This window comes from Sceloporus occidentalis, unplaced genomic scaffold (genome assembly GCF_023333645.1).
Source record: "Sceloporus occidentalis isolate IW3139 unplaced genomic scaffold, rSceOcc1.0.p SCAF_52, whole genome shotgun sequence".
Lineage (NCBI taxonomy): Eukaryota > Metazoa > Chordata > Lepidosauria > Squamata > Phrynosomatidae > Sceloporus > Sceloporus occidentalis.
Genome location: NW_028317032.1, coordinates 4,599,339 through 4,621,025, shown reverse-complemented (window position 1 = coordinate 4,621,025; position 21,687 = coordinate 4,599,339). Strand labels below are relative to the sequence as shown.

Sequence of the window (21,687 nt, the reverse complement as noted above, 5' to 3'; positions counted from 1 at the left end):
TATATATATATATATATATATATATATATATATATAGCGCTACACACATACATGATGCTAAACTATCCCTGTTAACATTAGAGGGCGGCATGTGTAAAAAGTATTTCTTGACAGGGAAGACCGTGATTAGAGGGAACGGTCTTCCAGCAGAAGTGGTACAGATTGACACTGTGAGGAATTTACATATACAAAGAGAAAATGTTTTCTCCATTACAGACATAGCATACCTGACAACAGTGTGTGGAAGTGAGTATAAAAAAGGGTTTTATTATGTAATTATATGTCCATAACCCTGACCTTTAAGTGCTTTTCCGTTTGAAGGATATTGGAAAGGTTACCTGGTAGGAAAAGGCAAACATCGGAATGAGTAACGCTCCTATTCCTATAGAAACCATTCTCTCATTCTCATTCTCTCCCACTATATATATATATATATATATATGGCTTAGTTTATGAATAACATTTATATGAATTAATTTTTAAAGCACTGCACCTTTTTTCAGTTTTTGTATTTATGTTTTACGGTTTTATTACAAATTCAGATAAAACATCATGCACCTGCAGCCTGGATCTGTTGCATTCTTGATAGAAATAGGGGGAGATTTATTTTCAATTCTGTGACCCCCTCACGCTCACTCAGAGAGACGTCTCGGCAGTGAATTATTGGCTTTTTATTACCTATACACTTTTCTTATATCAATAGCTTCATGTACAATACCGGTATTTACAAAATGGAGAAGAAAATCCTACGTGTCCGGAAGGGCAATTATTTAGCCGTAGTGATAACTGACCGGAGATTCGGCATCTACTAACCTCCCCTAATGTATAAGTCTTACAACCAAATTACCAGTAACATTACCTAACAAGAAAAAGGAAATGTTACTCTGGGCCGGGATGACTACATATAACCCCCCAGCCCTTCATTGGCACCTCGTCTCCTACTTTTCCTCCCTTTACTCTTTGGCCAGTTATCATGTCCTCCTCTCCTCTCTTACTTCTCTCTCCTCTCACATGTTCCTCGTGTCGCGTTTTCCCCATTCTCTTCTGTAATAGCATTTTTCTCTCCACTACCGGGGCTCCTTTGATACTTTACGTCCGCTTTCAATAAAATTTCAAAGAAAACATAACAAGAGAGCCTCCATAGTGTAAAAAAGTTAGAAGATTAGTGTGTTTACAGGCCACGCTCTTCTGCTGTCCCGACGAGGTCTACCTCTGTCCGCGTTTTAGGAAGAACTTGGTGGGACAGCGGGATTCGGGACCGAAGTTACATTTATCTGTCCTGTCCCCCCAAAATAACTCTGCCCTAGTTTGACCATTTCAAATGTTGGGAGTTGTGCTTCTTTTAGTCAAGGTTTCCAGTCCATTTTATCTCCATCCTTATATTCATCAATATTGAGTCCACGTGGCTGCGCTTCTGGATAGCGTTATTATGCTAAACAAAAAGCCTTCTAGGTCAGTTGACGCAGGGAAAGACAACCAGGGGTGAATTACTGCCTTTTCATCAATCAGTATAATAATGATACGCAAGTTTTATGAACGTTATTGTCTATGGCATGCAGTACTGAAAACCCCACGTAATCATGATCTGAACCCGACGTTGGTCGCTCAGCGATTAGTTACCGCAGGCGTTAGTCTTCAGGCTGTGGGTAGTGTGCTTTACGGAAAGGGCTATATTATGTTTGTTGCACGAGAAGTCTAAAGTCTCTAGAAAGAGCTGTCTAAAGGAAGATGAAACCACGTTGTAAAGGATTGGATTGACAGCAGAGCTCACGTAGAACAGTGTGTTAGTCAGCATGTAGAAATAATGGTAGAAATTATAGAGGAATCTGCAAGAAAGAAAAGGCCATTTTGTGAGAAGTTATGTCAAAGTACTAAACGCTACACAAGATTCCGTACTGAAGGCCACAAACCTTTAGATACTGTAAAGAAGCCCAATTTATCTATAAGTTCCCCTCACAAGTTAGTTCCCTGATAGACCTGCTCTGTCTACACGGAGAAAGCAATCAAGGCCGGCTCCTGCTGCAAGATACTTTAATCCTAGATCGAAAGAGATCTTAGATCTTAATATATATCAGGATTTTTCACGTTGATCTTAACTTTTTTTTTTCACAGACACGATATCTTATCCCGCCTGTGTTATAAAGGCTTCATTAAAGGGACACTCCGGTGCCCCCATACAGCAACACCCACAAAGAGTACACAAGAAAGTACTATGTAAGTTCTTTAAAATGCATGTTTTGCAGAACGAGAAAAACAAATTAAAAAAGTGCATTTAGCAGTGTCCTATTATCGTGCCAGTTTGGCCTGCTTGAAACAGCCAATCAGTGGCAGGAAAGCACTCTCATTGAATAAATAGGATCAGGCCCTAGACCTCCCATCTGGCACTATGGGCTGGTGGCAGACAATGGGGCCGGTGGCAGACAGCACCGCACAATCATTGGAGTGACAGATCGGGTGCTGTAGCGTGTGGCCAGTAGCTGGATATGCCTGCAGCCGCGCACAGTCTTCGACCACGAGTACGGCTGCTGGCCTTAAAGTGCCAGGGCCGCCCTTAATAGGAGCACATTTACTCCGGGGGGCAAGCCATCTATGGGTAAATCTTTAGAAGTTAAAAACTGTGCCAAAACCGTGTCCATGATGAACTGAATTTAGAGTGCTGGATGAATCTGGTGAGATGGGAATGGGTAATGTAGCGTGAGTCAGACAAGCTGATTTATTTTATGAGAGGCATTACACTTTCTAATTAAGTAATTTGTTTTTTTCCCCTGAGCTTTTAAATGACAGCTGATTTATTTACTTACAGGGCAAGTTTATACTTTTAGAAATACAGATAAAGAGGTTATCTGGTCATCACTTCATGGTTAGATTTCTATTAATGTGCTTAACAAGCATTTCAATTGCTTAATTGCTTAAAAAGATAAAATATTTAAAAGGAAATAAAGGTGCATAAATTATAACTGTGATGACTTCTATTTTATTTTTTGCTATGCACTTCTGATAATGCCGGACACACGATACTAAAGTATTAGAGGTAGTGCGCTACAATGAGCACACAATATGGCAATAAAATGTTATTGTGTTTCTGCAGCCTTACCAAAGTGTATCAGAGAAAATGTAAGATTCTTACGGCCAAATTTCTAGAGCTGAGCCTATTCTTCATACTTTTATTTAATCAAGTTTTGCCATCCCAGCTGGGTTTTCTCACTGTATATCACAGTTAAATGTGCTGCTTGAATACAGGTAACTTTATTAGACTGTACTTACCTCCTAACAATATTACATATGTCACAAAAATGGCACCTAAACAATCAGCATGCAAATGTTCCATCTGAGGTGAACAGAACCCATTAATAAAAGAAATATCTAGTAATCTGGCTTTTGCCATAAGAATTCAAGGGACTACCATTCCACCATCCTAGGTTAACACAGGGGTGGATAAAGAGCCTGATCATGGGGGTGGGGGGTGTCACACTAACACACACACTAACACAGTCAAACATGCAACATTTGTACACAGACACGCCCACTAACTACATATATATACACTAATTTTTCCAAATTAACACACATGCACACTGACACACACATCTAAACAATCATACTAACAACCAGCCAGACTCACATTAACACAACCTAGCACTCAACACTAACATGCACACTGACACACACAGTCAGATACCCGCACCAACACACACTAACATACCCAGACACACACACTGACACACTACTATATGCAGATACACAGACATGCACACACCAGCATACTCAGACACACACACATGCACACACCAGCATACTCAGGCAGTCACGCTAACACTCAAATACACAAACATTGTTAACTGTAACATGGCGTCACAGCTCACAGGCCAGCAGTCTTGGGATCGTCCTTCTACACCTCGTGGAAAGAGGCAATTTGTTAATCGGCAATCTGCAATTCTGCACTGCTGATCTGTTCTTTACTATGGACATGGCTTAAACATATGCACGCACACACATACAGTCACACATATTAACATATCCAGATGAACAGACATACCCAGAAACAAAAACAAACTTACACAGACACACACACTAACATTCTCAGACACACAGTCACACACACTAACATACTCAAACATACACTAACATACCCAGACACACACACACTAACAAACTCAGACACACACTAACATACTCAAACATACACTAACATACTCAGACACACACTAACATACTCAGACACACATTATCATACCTGAATACACACACATATGCACATACACACAGTCACTGACAATCAAAGACATTAACATACCTTGACTCACACACAACTGGTGAAGCACCTGTCGTTAATGTAGCTGGCACACAATGCGATATTACATGACCCTGCTAAACTCTACCTCCAAATTAAGGGAATAAAGAGGTAAATCCTGACTTAATCAGGACCCCTTTATGCCCACAACCAGAGCATGTTTCCATCGATCTGGGTGGGGTAATTGCTATGCTGCCTCCTGGATCTGTCCATGGGTTAACATGGGTCCATGGGTTAACATAACCTAGGTCATGTTGGTTAGGTAGGTTCAGAGAATTTAACAATAATTTATTCAAGGTATCTTTAAAAATACTTTTTTTTATATAAAATGTACACTAATAAATACTTACGTAGACCATTTGTCATCTGGAACATAGCAGAACATCAATCTTCTTGCGTGGTATGGTAACCAGCACACAACGTATGCAATCACAATGGCCCCTATGTGAATTACAAAGTATTATTGTTAGAACATATTCATGATCCTTACATACAACTAAAATGACACACGCCAAAACAGTTTCCCACATCACCCCTGAAGAAGTCGCTCATTAGAGATTTATCTGCTTTCAGGTTACTGCGGTCTTGGCTTATCTAGCAGTAGCCAACAACATGTCTGATATCTGAACCCTGAAGATTGTAAGCTTGCGAGCAGGGCTCTCTCCACCTAATGTATCGGTTTATCTTAGTCTGTCAATTCTCGTCTTGTCAGACTCCTTGAATATATGTATTGTATTAAGTGCTGCGTAAATAGTTGGCGCTATATAAATAAAATATAATAATAATGTCTTACTAGCAAAGCTGGCAAATCAGATTCCATTCATTTCAATGTAAGTGCTACTGAGCATGTGCAGACGCCATACTTCCTGGTTTTAGTAGAGGCAGCCGGGGGGGGGGGGTGTTCAGTTAAATTAGAAAAGCGTCATTTTTCTAGCTTTTGTATAACTTTTGTAAAAAGTATACATTTTTGGTATCTATGAGACGTCACCACTCATTCTGAATGTGTCCAAAAACATAGCGAACAGCCTCCCTGCTTTATATATCCCACCTTGTATATCCCACCATGTATATCCCACCTTGTATGGCATCATAAAATACACACGTTTGACACGTACATTAATCAGTGTAATATTTAGGCATTATGAAGGGATTAAAGAGTTTGTAAATAAGGTTCTCAATTCTGACTAACAGCCTTTTCGCTTGTTTGCATGGACATTAAAACGACATTATTTTCTTTACGTTTTCCCTCCATTTACAGGGGGAGAGGACTTGGGGAGGTTTATGATGGAATTGGTTTCCGTAGTAACTGTATTGCAGTACGGTGACTGTGGCATCCAGAAACTGTCAATTAAGTTAAGGTAAGTTGCCATTTTGGATTCATCTCCAGATGGCTGTCAGAGTCAGAGGTGCATATGATAATTTTAATCAGAAAACTGCATCTAACCTGCACTAGGGTGCTCCATAATTGATCGAGTCGAGTCACTTGAACATCAACTCAAGTGCAGTCCACTTCAATTGAGTTGCTATATTTTTCATAGACATTGAGCTCAGTTGAGTCCATGAGAGTCAATTTAACAACTCACAAACATTTTGGGTCCTGGCAGTCATGTTCAGTTTGATGAATTTATGAGTTGGACCATTTTGTACGCAGGGAGGACATCATAGACGTTCCTCCTGCCTCACGATGGCGTTATGGAGTCCGCAGATCAACATGTTCATCATTATATTCAAGGGAATACATATTTTAAAGTACAGGTTACATATTTCTATTTTCAGTTCTTGCTGAATAATTCAGATTTAGAAATGCCCTTTTCAGCATGTAAGTTGAAATATAAAAAGCCATTGTTATAGCCGTCAGTGAATTTTGAACCGGCTGATTCCATATGGAATTATAAATATTTATAAGCAATATATTCTGCACAACGAATGATCATGTCAAGGCACATTTGTGAATGTGATACACAAAAGGAACATAAAGCCCTTAAACTATATTTTTGAAGGTCTGTGATTTAGTTAAACATTTTTTTTTCTATAAAACAAAATTACATTAGCTATATAATCACCGTAATTTACAATGGATAAACTAAAATGTTTTACGTAATGTCATAAAAATATCGAAGTCCCATGAATATTTCATCTTCTGAAATCCCCTGCAGTTGTCTATTACCATTTGCAATCTTTATCTCTTTTTTCTATTTACCAATAAATAGTGCTATAAAAGTAACTAATAATAGAATAATAATAATAATAATAATAATAATAAAATGTCAGATGTGTTTCAACATCAGAAAATGTAAAATTATGCATTAAAGTAAGAAAAACGAGCTACATATTGTTAAAAACCTCTACAGAGAGGTAGTACTTGTCAATCATGGATCTTTCAGCAGTGGTCAATAACCCAGGAATCAGAACAATGGATGATCTCAGCTATGGCTACAGACTTTTCAAATTGGGTCTGCTTACCCAAAGTAAGCCCACGTGGGGATATAATTACCAGATACACGTATGTTTAAGGGCAATATAAAAAGCCTGTCTGGGGACCTGTTCATACATCCATAGTATTTTACGAACATGAAGGCAATTGCTAAGGTGATATGATAAGATAGGGAAGGAAGGGGTAAAGTTTTTTTCTTTTTTACAGTCAGCACAGTTAAGATGTTGAATCCACTGCCAAGTGAGGTGGTTCAGTTTAAAAAGGTTGAATGCCTTAATGTTGCCTTGAGTAACTATTCAGTAAAGATGATGATGCTATTAGTGGTTCCTTGCGATTGCATTTTGCCAAGAATTTGTGCCATCAGATTCAGAAACATGTATCAATATCTTCATAATTGTGAAAAAAAGCACTGAATATAGATTTGAGCTCCTAGTCTGTAGCAAGAACCTTTGTGAAATTCAATTAAACCTAAAATAATATGTAAACATGGGAGAAAAAACACAAATTGTTCCTTTTATAATTCCCGGCTTTGTAGACCACGGAGAACTGGAGTTATTTGTGCTATTTGTAGAAATAGCTTATTCCAAGAATAAAACACCAAAGCGGGGAGATCAATGATAGCTTACAAAGTCAATATCTCTGTGGTTTCTGTATTGTGTGCTGGAATTAGGTCCATCAGACAGTGATTATGGGGAAAGACCTGCATGATTATGGAACAATTATTGTTTTTCCCTTTTTCAGGCAGAAATAGTTATTGATGGACTTTTTCCCACCCTGAGTGATTATATAACTATATGAAATTTGGGAAATTTATGAACAAGTGGGGCATGATAGAGACAAGACAATGTGTGGGGTTTAAAGCAAGGGGTAGATGAAAAGAAAAGGACAAGAAATGAGAAGAAAATGAAAAGAAATAAGAAATAAAACAGAAAGAGAAGAAAAAGAAAGAAAGAAACACAATTGTACAATATAAAACGAGACAAGAAAGAGAGAAAGGCTAGAAGAAAATGGGCCGAAAGGGAGGGAAGAAGGTGTTATTTCTCACTGATGGTACGTTTCAGTTTTGATGGTTTGTTGCAACCAGAGCGGAATGTAAAGGTGCTGTTCCAGTTAGAAAATACAATAACTGAGGTTTCCGGCACATTAGGCAAATTAACCTTAGCAGTTTCTTTCCTTCAAGGGTTTGATTAAATAAAAACAAAACAGAAGCTTTTAAAATGCTTTTCAGTTTCTCTGACAACAGCCTTTCGCTGCTTGCCTTCTGCCACATGACAAGCATTCCGTGAAGAATTCTTAAAAGTTTACAACAATTGTTTCTAGGAATGGCTTAGACATCCAGCCGCATTAGGAATGCTCTAACAAAAGCTGCATTTAGTTATAAAAGAGTTACGTACACTTCAGTAGTTGGAACAGAACCTGCACGTTATGATGATAGGCAAAGACAGCCTTTAAATTTCACTGAAAGCCGGTGCCACCGGACACCACTTCCCAGTATAATTCTGTGTTTGAGCGTGCGCTCGCTGAGAACTATACCATAAGTACCAAAGGTTACTCTGCTGAGAACATTTCAATGACTCAACGATGGAAATATAAAGTAATAATCCGTGATTCCAGATCTGTGGTTTGTGGATTATTGGTGTAGAGTTTGTGTCGGTAAAGCCAACAGGATTCCAAGTGCCCTCAAATAGGGGCGATGTTTTCACTATTACCGTATCATTGAATGCATTCTATCTATCTATCTGTCTATCTATCGTGAAGTAGGCAGAGGTAAGGTAGAATAAGGGAGGTATTTAAGTCCCAGTGCATTGCTGGGTCCCTTCCCTTTTTCCTGACTATTTAACTCAGGTGGTGCCGTTATAATGGAAGGAAGGCAATCAGCTGGGGTAGTTGTTGTTTTCCCTGAGGATTCAGTGAGGGCAGAAGCCCGAGAAGGCTTGAACACAGGTGCATTGTGTGGATGTTACAGGGCAAGTGAAATACCCGATAAACCGTTTAGTGGTTCAGCACTACTCTGGTGAGTTAGTGCTCCAGAGTGGAATTAGATATTATTTTGTGTATTATTTTGCCATTTGCCCTGTAACAATAAAACTGTTGGCTCCACCTACTTCCAGGTGAGTCCATCCCACTTCAGAAACTTTAGAGATTTGAATACAGGACATTTTTGGGAGCATACAATGTTATATGTTTCAGAGGAGTATTTTATGTTTGCAGTGTAATCACAAGTTTTATTTTTCTCCCTTGGGTTCGTCCTTGGTATTCTGTGTGCAAGATGAACGGAGCAATATGTACGATTGACACAAATGTCACTTAAAGGAGGACAAATTCCCTTTATATGTCACTGTAACGATGGCGCCTGTCACTTCCAGTCCGCAGTAGCAGCCCAATAATGCTTGATTGCAACATGTTCATTGAGTTTAGAGAAATTAGCCAGCCGCGCCATACGTAAGGCCAAGTCACAAAGCCCCTGTAAATAGAACCCATCTGTGAAAATCCCATATGTTCTACAGTACAGAAAAAGCTATTACCTTTTTTTTCTTATTAACCCCACTATATAATTCCCCTAAAAATGTAAGTTTTTCTATTTAATTCAAATGCTTGCTAAACTATAATTTCTTGTTTCATGTACAGTGTTTCTATACGCATTATATCATTTTATATGTATAGCCCATTATTTAGTCTGAATAATAGATTTAAAAATATAAAGAACAAAGCTAAAGAAAAACATTTGTGCAATTTTATGTAGTCAAACATCCTTGAGTGCAGCAAAATGCTTACACATATACTAAACTGTTTTTCCATAATTTTAAAACTTTTTAGTTGTAGCCAGAAAAGTATTTTTTTTTTTAATATATTTTTATTGGGAGAGGTACAAAGTGTTTGGGCATCTTCTTTTTACAAATTTAAGTTTTTTAACTTTTCAAACATTGTTTTTTCAAATAGCAAGCCATTAGCGTTTTTGTATACTTCATTGATCATTAACATAGCCAGTCAGTACCCCTTATGATGTCATGGGGACATCCCTGGTGTCTGTATTCATTTTTTGTTATTTTATAGTAATTTTTTTAATTACTTACTATTTGTTTCTTGATCCCCATTGCAGCTGATCACACACTGATCGGGAAACAAGGCAGTACAGCCCTGCATTCCTGATTGAAGTATCTGAGAGTATCTTGTAGGAGGTCAGCTCAGAACCAATGATGCTGGCTCCCGCTGATGTAATAGATGCAAAAAAGCAGGACAGTACTATGTCCTAGTAATTGTTTTGGTCACTTCACATAGGACATTATAGTATATTCTAACTTGTCAGCATGTTAAACAAATGCTTTATGACATAAGTACTTGCCCCTCTAAACCTAATAACTGGTTGTGCCATCCGTGGCAGCAACAACTGCAATCAAATAATAATCGGCAACTAGTCTTTTACAACGCTGTGGAGGAATTTTGGCCGTTCTTCTTGGCAGAACTGTTTTAATTCAGCTACCTTGGGGGCTTGAACTGTTTTTTTAAGCTCACGTCGCAGCATCTCAATTGGATTCAAGTCAGGACTTTGACTAGACCGCTCTGACATTTTCTTTTTCTTTTGAGCCATTCAGAAGTGGATTTGGTTGTGCGCTTCAGATCATCAAAACCCAACAGCGCATTAGCCTTAGGGGACAAACTGATGGCTGGACATTCTCCTTCAGGATTTTCTGGTAGAGAGCAGATTTCATGGTTTTATCAACTATGGCAAGTTGCCCAGGTCCTGAAGCAGCCCCAATCCGTAACACTGCCACCTCTGTGTTTAAGTGTTGCTATGATATTCTTCTTGTGGAATGCTGTGATATCTTGATGTGACAACACTTTTAAAAGTTCCACTTTTGACTCATCAGTCCACAGAATATTATCCATCAACATCTTGGGGGTCATCCAATGTTTTTTGGAAAATGTGAGACAAGCCTTTTTTTTCTTTTTGTGAGACAGCAGAGGTGTTTGCCTTGCAACTCTCCCATGGATGCCATTTTTGCAATCTCTTTCTTATTGTGGAATCGTGAACACTGAGGCAACCGAGGCCTGCGGTTCTTTACATGTTAGTTTTCGTTCTTTTGTGAAATCCCGGATGAGTCCTTAATGCGCTCTTGGAGGAATTTTGGTCGTTCTGACCCGTTCCCGCTCACCATTGTTCCAAGCTTTCTCCATTTGTAGACAATGGGTCTCATGGGAGTTCACTGGAGTCACAGAGCCTTAGAAATGGCTTTGTAACCCTTACCGGACTGATAGATTTCAAAGACTTATTACTTTGACTGATATTCATGTGTTCTTGAATTTCTTTAGATGGTGTCATTGTGTGCTGCTTTTTATACCTTTTAATCTACTTCACTTTGCAAGACAGGTTCTATTTAATTGATGTTTAGATTCAGCAGGGCTGGCAGTAATCATGCCCAGGTTAAATTGGGTGATTTAGTAACCAAGGGGGCAATTACTTTTTCACATAGGGCCAGGTAGGGTTGGATAGCTTTTTTCCTTCTATACATGAAATTATTATTTTAATACTACACTTTGAGTTTTCTCTGATTGTCCTATATTAAAATTAGTTTGATTATCTAAAACATTTAAATGTGACAAATAATTGCAATACATCACAGTGAGGGATTATTAATTTAAGACGATGACGCATATCAGTGGTTCCTTGAATTTTGCCTAGAATTAGCACCATCAAAATCAGAAACATTGATCGACACCTTCATAATTGTGGAAAATAGAAGCGCTGAATATTTTTGAGCTGCTAGTCTGTAGCATGAAATTCAACTATACCTTAAATAATATGTAAACAAGGATGACAAAAAAACATACACACATTATTCCTGTACTATTTCCCTGCTTTCTACACCATGGAGAGCTGGAGTTATTAGTAGTCTTGGTAGGAAAAGCTAATTTGTAACAATAGAACACCACAGCAATGTGTCACAGAGACCCATCAGTCAACATCTCTGAGGTTTTTCTGTTGTGCGCTGGAATTATTTTTATCAGACTATGGAGAAACATCTGCATTATTAAGGAACAAGAAACCCAAAAGTAATGGATTTACTGCTTGACTTTGTTAGAACTTTCGAAAAATTCCTGATCCTTCAGGATCCTAGAGTTTAAATGTAATTGTTAAGCTATCTTTGCAATCAAGACAGATAGATTGATGTCAATAGTTCTGTACACAGACATCCTTACAAAGACACCCTCACATATCTCCTCTGCTCTCAATGTTTACTTGCAAATACCCCTGATAACCAAATTCCAGATATTTGGATAATCCTAAATCTATTTCTGCAGCAATCTACAAAAAGCTTTAGTGTTCCACATAGATGAACATAGGTCAACCTCTCATCTGCTACCGAAATGGTTAAACATAGTAAGGATTGGACTGGGACGTTAAATGGTCCCTGTGGTGGGATAAATATACAATGTGGGGCTGGCTGGGGGCATAAATACACAATGGGGAGCTATCTGGAGTGTACAAATACACGTGGGGGCTGGCGGCATCAATACACAAGAGGGCCACCTGCGGCCATAACATAAATCAATACCAAAGGGAAACTGTGGAAACCCTCCGGATGTGGTTGTCAGTGTGGAAGAGCCTGTCCTGGTGTTTGGGTGCCAGTGTGGCAGAGCCTGTCCTGTTGTGTGTGTGTGTGTGTGTGTGTGTGTGTGGGTGTCGGTGTGGCAGGGCCTGTCCTGGTGTGTGTGTGTTTGGCTGTCAGTGAGGCAGAGCCTGTCCTTGTGTGTGTTTGGGTGTCAGTGTGGCAGAGTCTGTCCTTGTGTGTGTGTCTGGGTGGAATAAAATTGAACTGTAGGAATAAATTGAACTATTTATATTTTACTTATCCAAAGATAAAACGCCCTTCTGAATTTGTAGTCACTTCAGAGGACAAAACATTCTAGGCCCAGAAATCAGTGAGAGCAAAAGTAAAGGTATTGTGTTATTTACTCTATTTCAACCTGCGTATCTTATTAAAAAGGATTAGTGTCACTAAATTGTGGCTTTAGGGGTCCCGTGTATGATGACATTTTTTTTGTGTACTGATGTACTCCCACTCCCATCACAAAAGATTCTATCTTCTACTACCTGCCGAGCACTGATGTTCTCTTTATCCAGTACACATGGATGTCGAGGAGTTAAGATTCTGTCCATTCTGCCTATTTTATTTATTTCCAAAAAAGGCCCACCAAAATCCTCAGCACCAGGCCCATGATGTCCTGTTAAAGGGTCTTTTGGTTTGACTTTGTCCCCTTGGCTGGAAATTGCCAACCTGCTCATGCAAACAAAGCACAATAATCCCCCCCCCCGCCCCACAGCAAACACAAAATAGACTGATAATCTCTTAACTGAGCATGTAAATGCTGTGCTGAAGTGAATGTATTCGGTTAGGCTCGCTGGACACAGTGAGACTGCTCTTCCATGTTGCTCCTCGGACTGAATCAATTTTACAACTAGCAGAATTAGAGACGACCGCCTGGGAGTCATGAATCTCCTGTGACGTCTGAGGACCCATACAAGATGAACGCAAAAATAGACAGGAACGGGAGCGCAGCGACTCCAGCTGACTCACAGTGACGCAGTTCATACAGGCAATCAGTGTCACTGGAAGCAGGAAGGATACCAGTACATTTACCTGTAACGATAAGCACACAAACAGTAACAATTTTGTACAATAAAAATGGGTATCGGGTGCTGAGAACGTGGTGTGAGTCTGTGCTAGCTTTTGGGAAACCAACATTCATAGAATCAGATATTAGAGTCACATAAGCTTTGAAGACCTGAGATTCTTCAGATGTATAAAATAGGACTTCTTTACACTATGCAATAACAACAAAAACATTAAGACATTGTCTTATTTCTTTTTACATAACTGCAAAAGGGTTTTTTGATGATCAATTAGCCTTTTCATTTTAAACTTGGATTAGCGAACACAACATGCCATTGGGACACAGGAGTGATGGGAGTGATAAAGGACCTCTGTATGGCTATAAAGATATTCCATTAAAAATCAGCCGTTTCCAGCTACAACAGTCATTTGCAAATTAACCCCGTCTGTGCTGTATTTCTGATCCATTTCATGATATTTTAATAGCCAGAATTTGATTTTCTTTCAAGAACAAGGACATTTGTGGGACTATTTCTACGAAAATGAGCAACGGTGTGTAGCAAAAGAAATGTTGAGAATTTGATTCATTTTCTTTTTGTGTCTTAAAAACAAGTAATAATAATGGTAATTACTAGACTTGTGCATTCGTATTCGGGCGAACATGAAAACGAACACGAAGGGTGAGCTTTCGTTGTTCAGCCCGAATACCGAACAAACGAACATGGCGGCAGCAAAACGTATATGAAGACGAAGACAAACAACACGAAGAATACAAAAAACAATATATAAACATAACATAAATGAGAGGTTTTGGTTATGTGAATTGGCCAAAGCATAATTAAGCTCACCCGACACGTCAAGGTTCACTCTCAATAGGGTGAGAACCTACTCTCACCTCCTACATAGTGGGCACACAAAGACTTATTACTTTGACTGATATTCATGTGTTCTTGAATTTCTTTAGATGGTGGCATTGTGTGCTGCTTCTTATACCTTTTAATCTCCTTCAATTTGCAAAACAGGTTCTGTTTAATTGATGTTTAGATTGAGCAGGGCTGGCAGTAATCATGCCCATGTTAAATTAATTGATTTAGTAACCAAGGGGGCAATTACATATGTATTCGGGCAAACATGAAAACGAACATGAAGGGTGTGTTTTCGTTGTTCAGCCTGAATACCGAACAAACAAACATGGCGGCAGCAAAACATATCTAAAGACGAAGACAAACAACATGAAGAATACAAAAAACAAAAACTGTCTGCGCTTCTCACCCTAATAAAGTTGGCAACAAATATATAAACATAACATAATACTGCTACCAAAACCTTATTAATATGTTGGGGGAGGTGCAATTAAACCTCCTCCCATTTAACCCCTGGACAGCAAGCTACAACCAGATTGACTGATGAGGAGCCAACAACAGTGGCGGAACTACCGGGGTCGCGACTGTGACCGGGCCCTGGAGTTCTGCCAGTCAGGGGGGCCGAAGGGGTGCTGAGCAGCCGTTTTCAGCAATCGCTCAGTGCCCCCTTCTGTCTCCTCTGCTCCCTGCCGGCGCCTGCCTCAGCGCTGCCCCGACTGCAGTGGTGGGAGCGTGAGGCCTCTATCTCGGGTGCCCGCGCTCAGCAGTAAAGCTGTGCGCACCGTGGCAGAGCAGCGAGACAGGGGGCTCGCGCCCCCACCACTGCACGGTAAGTGACCTAAATAGTAGATAGTGAGGGGGGGGGTAGGGAGAGGGTAGATAGTGAGAAGGGGGGGTAGGGAGAGGGTAGATGGTGAGAAGGGGGGTAGGGAGAAGGTAGATAGTGAGAGGGGGGTAAGGAGAGAGTAGATAGTGAGAAGGGGGGTAGGGAGAGAGTAGATAGTGAGAAGGGGGGGAGAGGGGGTAGATAGCCTGAGAAGGGGGTAGATGGGTGGGGGGGGTCCTTAACAGATTCTCGCACCGGAGCCCTGAGGCTTCTAGTTACGCCCCTGGCCAACAACCTCACCTATGTGCAAACAGGGAAAAGAAAAAATGTCGGTGCGCTAAGCTAGTCTCAGGCTCAAATCAAATGTGTAATACGAGGCCTACCAAACAGGCATGAGCACGCTGCAAATACAGTGTGTTGGCTGTACAATGTATACAAAAACAAAAACTGTCTGCGCTTCTCATCCTAATAAAGTATAACAAATATATAAACATAATATAAATGAGAGGTTTTGGTTATATGAATTGGACAAAGCATAATTAAGCTCACCCGCCACGTCAAGGCACACTCTCAATAGGGTGACACGAAGACAACACGAAGAATCTTCGTTTTCGTCTTCATGTACTAATCTCCCTGATCCCTTCCCCATCTAGCCTACCTTATCTACGCAGAATCGCAGGGGTAAATGGGAGTTGAAATCCGTAGGTTCGCCGTCAGGAGTTAAAGGGCCGTGCGAGCGACTCTATTGGTCGCCTGCAGGTGCCTCCTCTGGCATCAGCCAATGAAGTGCAACTAAACTTCATTGGTTGATGGCAGAGGAAGCCCCTGCCAGCGACCAATAGAGTTGCTCTTACAGACCTTTAAAATCCTGGCTCCAAAGCTGCTGCATACTGCGTTAACCCCGTATTAACCCCCTTCTACAAAAAAAGAAGAAAAAAAAACGAACACAAAGAATGTACACGAATATTCGCCTGAACCAAACACAGGAACGGGCGAATATTCGTGGGATACGAAGATTTTGCCGGCGTCCAAGTCTAGTAATTACAAAGTAAAAACACAAGTCAACAAATTACTTTGTACCTGATCATGCAAATCCTAGCACCAGCTCAGACAACATATACCACAGTAATAAATATATAGTAGGTTCAACGGCTGGTTTTAAAGGAGAAAAAGCGATATACAGTAAGTATTGCAAAGGTTTAACCAGTTATGTATGTAGCTCATGTGTTTGGAATCTGATTATATCTAATGTCCAATAAGCTTTGCCAACAATGCAGCAGTGTCTTAATAAATTTAACTTAAATCTTATTTGCTGTTTAGTAAATCAAGTAAATCTGTGATAATGAACAGCCCATGGGATTTATTCACGTCTGTAAATTGACAAACATTTATTGGATAAAATGGGCCTCTGCTATTTAAATATAACAGCTTCCCGATAGAACTCTTCTAAAGAGCTGTGGGTCTCAGTTTTGTATCTATGGTAACTAAAGATTATATATATATATATATATATATATATATATATATATATATATATACACACACACACAGTATCTCACAAAAGTGGGTTTTTTTGCAAATATTTTATTATATCTTTTCATGTAACAACACTGAAGAAATGACACTCTGCTACAATGTACAGTAGTGAGTGTACAGCCTGTATAACAGTGTAAATTTGGTTTTCCCATCAAAATAACTCAACACACAGCCATTAATGTCTAAACCTTGGCAACAAAAGTGAGTACACCCCTGAGTGGAAATGCCCAAATTGGGCCCAATTAGCCATTTCCCCTCCCCGGTGTCTTGTGACTTGTTAGTGTTACAAGGTCTCAGGTGTGAATGAGGAGCAAGTGTATTGAATTTGGTGTTATCGCTCTCACTGGTCACTGGAAGTTCAGCATGGCACCTCATGGCAAAGAACTCTCTGAGGATCTGAAAAAACTGAGCTGCAGCACAGTGGGCAAGACCATACAGCGGTTTCACAGGACAGGTTCCACTCAGAACAGGCCTCACCATGGTCAAGTTGAGCGCATGTGCTCAGCGTCATATCCAGAGGTTGTCTTTGGGAAATAGACGTATGAGTGCTGCCAGCATTGCTGAGGTTGAAGGGGTGGGGGGTCAGCCTGTAAGTGCTCAGACCATACGCTGCACACTGCATCAAATCGTCCCAGAAGGAAGCCTCTTCTAGAGATGATGCACAAGAAAGCCCACAAACAGTTTGCTGAAGACAAGCAGACTAAGGACATGGATTACTGGAACCAAGATAAGAGACCAAGATAAACTTATTTGGTTCAGATGGTGTCAAGCGAGTGTGGCAGCAACCAGGTGAGGAGAACAAAGACAAGTGTGCCTTGCCTACAGTCAAGCACGGTGGTGGGAGTGTCATGGTCTGGGCCTGCATGAGTGCTGCCGGCACTGGGGAGCTACAGTTCATTGAGGGAACCATGAATGCCAACATGTACTGTGACTGAAGAAGAGCATGATCCTCTCCTTTCGGAGACTGGGCCGCAGGGCAGTAATCCAATATGATAATGACCCCAAACACACCTCCAAGACGACCACTGCCTTGCTAAAGAAGTTGAGGGTAAAGTTGATGGCCTGGCCAAAGCATGTCTCCAGAACTAAACCCTATCGAGCATCTGTGGAGCATCCTCAAACGGAAGGTGGGGGAGCACAAGGTCTATAACATCCACCAGCTCCATGATGTTGTCATGAAGGAGTGGAAGAGGACTCCTGTGGCAACCAGTGAAGCTCTGGTGAACTCAATGCCCAAGAGGGTACTTAGGGGTGTACTCACTTTTGTTGCCAATGTTTAGACATTAATGGTTGTGTGTTGAGTTATTTTGAGGGGACAGCAAATTTACACTGCTATACAGGTTGTATACTTACTACTTTACATTTTAGCAGAGTGTCATTTCTTCAGTGTTGTCACATGAAAATATATAATAAAATATTTACAAAAATGTGAGGGGTGTACTCACTTTTGTGAGATACTGTATATAAGACAGCTACTAGCATTCTCAGTAGGAGTGAGAGTGTACCCCAACATTTAAAATGTGGCAAGTGCTTTTAAAGGGTGGGATTAGAGTGATGTCTAGGAGTATTACAAGACCCTTTATGTGGCTTTGTGGCAGATTGGTATGTATTTAATTATCTGGGTAAGGGATTTAGAATATTTTTTATTCAGAGCTACTAGGAAAGAGGGCCAACGAGAGAAAATGGACATGTAGGATTTGTGCCCTACAGAGGGACTGTCCCTCTCGGGGCTGGACTGGGGGTGACAAGGCAGGTCTGGCAGTTTAAGAATATATGCACTGCCGCCCGTCACGTAAATCATGAAATTGTTTCCAGTTATTCATTTTAAAGTGGAAGGGTCTAGGAGTAACAACAGCTAAGCCACGAAGCAGTAGACCACACTCACTCACAGAGCTGCGCTGTTGAGTGCTGAAGAACGTAAAAATCGCCCTTCCTCTCTAGTACAAAGTTCAAAACTGCTTTTGGAGGCAACATCAGCACAAGCGCCGTGCATCAAAAGCTTCATGAAATGGGTTTCCATGACCAAGCAGCTGCACACAAGCCGAAGATCAGTATGTGGAATGCCAAGCGTTGGCTGGAGTGATGTAAACCACACTGCCACTGGATTATGGAGCAGTGTAAATGTGTCCTCTGGAATGATGAATCACACTTCACTATATGGAAGTCTGATGGATGAATCTGGGGTTGGCGAATGCCAGGAGAACACTACCTACCAGAATGCAAAGTGTCTACTGCAAAGTTTAGTGGAGGAGGGGTAATGGTTTTGGGCTGTTTTTCAGGGTTTGCCCCTCAGTCCCAGTGAAGAGTAATGTTAATGCTACATCATACATTTTAGACAATTGTTTGCTTCCAACTTTGTGGCACCAGTTTGGGAAAGGCTCTTTCCTGTTTTTGCATGGCTGTGCCCCTGTGTACAACGCAAGGTCATTAAACACATATTTTGTGGAGGAATGCGAACCAACCTTTACTCCATTAAAGACCTTTTGGATTAATTGGAATGCCAATTGTGAGCCAGACCTCCACATCCAACATCATCTCACAAATGCTCCTTTGGCTGCATGGGCACAAATTCCCACAGAAACGCTCCAAAATCTTGTGGAAAAAATGGTCTTTCCAGGAGGGTGAAGGCTGTTATATATTATTGCCCATGGTTTTGGAATGGGATGCCAGATAGGTGTGATGGTCAGGTGTCCACATACCTTTGGTAATACAGCAGATGTATCTATTGATCAGTGGACAATGTGAGTGGCTGCTTAGGACACCTAAAAGGTAGTACCACCAATGAAGTGCAAATATGAAGCCTAATAAGGTCCATATTATAGGCACACAGAGGAATAAACTACACTTAAATGCATGATATTAGGGCTATTTTCTCCTGCTTGTTGGTTTTCGTCTTTATCCCATAAGTCACAAAATTACAAATTACAAAACCGCCTGCTATAGAAAAACTGCCCTACATTGTACATTATGTACAGATCTAATGATTGCCTTTCTGAATCCATCAGTTATTAAGTTAAAATGGCAAATGTATTATTTTAAAAATAATAAGAAAATTATGTTTCTAATATTATAAACTGTAAAGTATTTCACCATCCTGATATATAACACATTCTCATTCTTGTGACTGAATATAAGCAATGACATGTGAGAGAGTGTTGAGAGAGGGAGAGAGAGAGAGAGATCATTTAATGACCAAGAAGAGAAAACAGGGTGGAAAAAACAGGTAGTGAGTATTAAGAGGTTAAAAAAGAGAATTTATATGAGTATTTGAGAGAGAGAGAGAGAGAGAGAGAGGAGAAAGAGAGATAGAAAGGAAAGAGAGAGACAGAGACACTGTTGGGGTTTAACTCTTTATGTGCCAGTTATCAAACACATTGATATGATGAGTGAACCTTCTGATACATTTTAGGTTTGTTTTAGAGAACATTGAGTTAGAGGGAGATATATAGAGTGTGGGGTTAAGAGAGACAGGGGGTGATCAAACCCCTTAACGGCATTACCTGTATGAAGACTTTCAGGGTGGCAGTAGATACCAAACTGGTGCAGACTAAAGAGGAAGGATCTGGTTTTCCCTCTGAAGATCTGCTCTTATAGTTCACCCCCATGATAAAAGCCATAGGCATGGCAAACACTATAGAAGAGATCCAGATAGCAGACAGGATCTTCTTCGTCCTCATGCGGGACATGATTCTCTTAGCAGTCATGGGGTGGCAGATGGCCAGATACCTCTCACAGCTCAGGCTGGTGATGTTCAAAACAGTGGCGTAAGAGCAAATATCCCTGAGAAAGTAATAACTTCTGCAAACTACATCTCCAAACACCCAAGGGTAGTGGACCCAGATGAAGTTGTAGAGTTCTATGGGAATGCTGATGAGAAGTATTAGAATGTCAGAGAGCGCAAGGCTCACCAGGTGATAGTGTACAGTGCTCTGCACGCTGCGGGCGCTGTGCTTCTTCAGCACCAGTCCAATGGTCACCACATTCCCAATAGTGCCCACCAAGAAGATGAGGATGTAGATCACAGTGATCAGCACCTTGGAAGAGAAGTGGGTGTCCACATCCAGCTCGTGGGACAGGTCGCTGCTGGTGGAGTTTGGCACAGCTGTGGTGGAACTGAAGTTCAGCAGTGGATCCATATCTCCCTCTAGAGAGGAGAGCAGTTCTACCTGTTAATTCGTCACTGAAAGATTGGAAGCTCTGTGCTGGGGGATGTATCTTCATCAGGTAGGTCAACACGTCAATGTGATGATCTGCTTTTACAAAAGGGGAGGCATGTGCAGGAGGTGGCTGGAGAAATCTCATTAAACCTAGAACCAAGGCTCCCTCCGGAGATTACTTACAATACTGTTAACCATGTGAGGACCACAGGGAGGGGTATCTGTACCACTACACCTATGCAGTGTCTACACCTCTGCCTCTCTTTGCTTCTCTAGATGCAATTCTTCGGTATATGTTTACAGGCACTGGTTAAGCTTTTTGGGGATCCCAAGCAAAATGATTATATAGAGTTCCCATCTTTAACACAATTCATATAAAGAACAGTTATGCTTAAAATAAGTAATGTGATATTTAAGTTTTATTAGAAGTCTATGTATAGATCTCTCTTCACAGTCCAATGCACACCTGTAGGAGCCCTAAGCAGCTGCTTAATCTGTTGATAGTGCCACCCCTTTAGGCTTCAATACAAAAATATATAAAAAAAAATCTATAAATAAATCTTCTCAATTCACCTGCCTGGAAACATAATGGTTAATCCTTATTGCAGCTGGTAGTTTATGCCAGTCTAGAACATAAAGAGACTGTGCTCCTGGTATCAGTCTCTTCATCACACTGCCTGTGTGGAGCATGTCTGAAAGTGCTGGGGGGGGGGCTATTCCCTTTTCTAGGACCACTAATAAGCAGATAAACACAGGGTAGCAAGAAACACTTACTGGACAAAGATTTATCCCTTTATAAATGGCTTTTTCAAAGCAGCTGATTGCTTGCTAGGTTGAGATCCCAACTGAAATACAAGGATAATATCTCTACCAGTTACAGCAGCCAAGATGCACTTCACTAGTTGAATTCCAACTCTTGTAGTCCACAGCCATAATGACTTCAGCCAATAACTGGGGTAGAACCTG

General features: G+C 40.6%; 1 protein-coding gene across 1 annotated transcript; it reads right to left on the bottom strand.

Annotated features, from left to right (window-relative positions):
* Positions 1–1,612: 1,612 nt before the first annotated feature.
* On the bottom strand, positions 1,613–20,700 carry LOC149288351 (neurotensin receptor type 1-like). Its single transcript, XM_089491882.1, has 4 exons — positions 20,065–20,700; positions 13,081–13,366; positions 4,642–4,732; positions 1,613–1,826 (listed from the first exon to the last, which is right to left on the bottom strand). Exons 1-4 carry the CDS (start codon positions 20,698–20,700, stop codon positions 1,613–1,615), a joined length of 1,227 nt encoding a protein of 408 aa, XP_089348008.1.
* Positions 20,701–21,687: the final 987 nt, after the last annotated feature.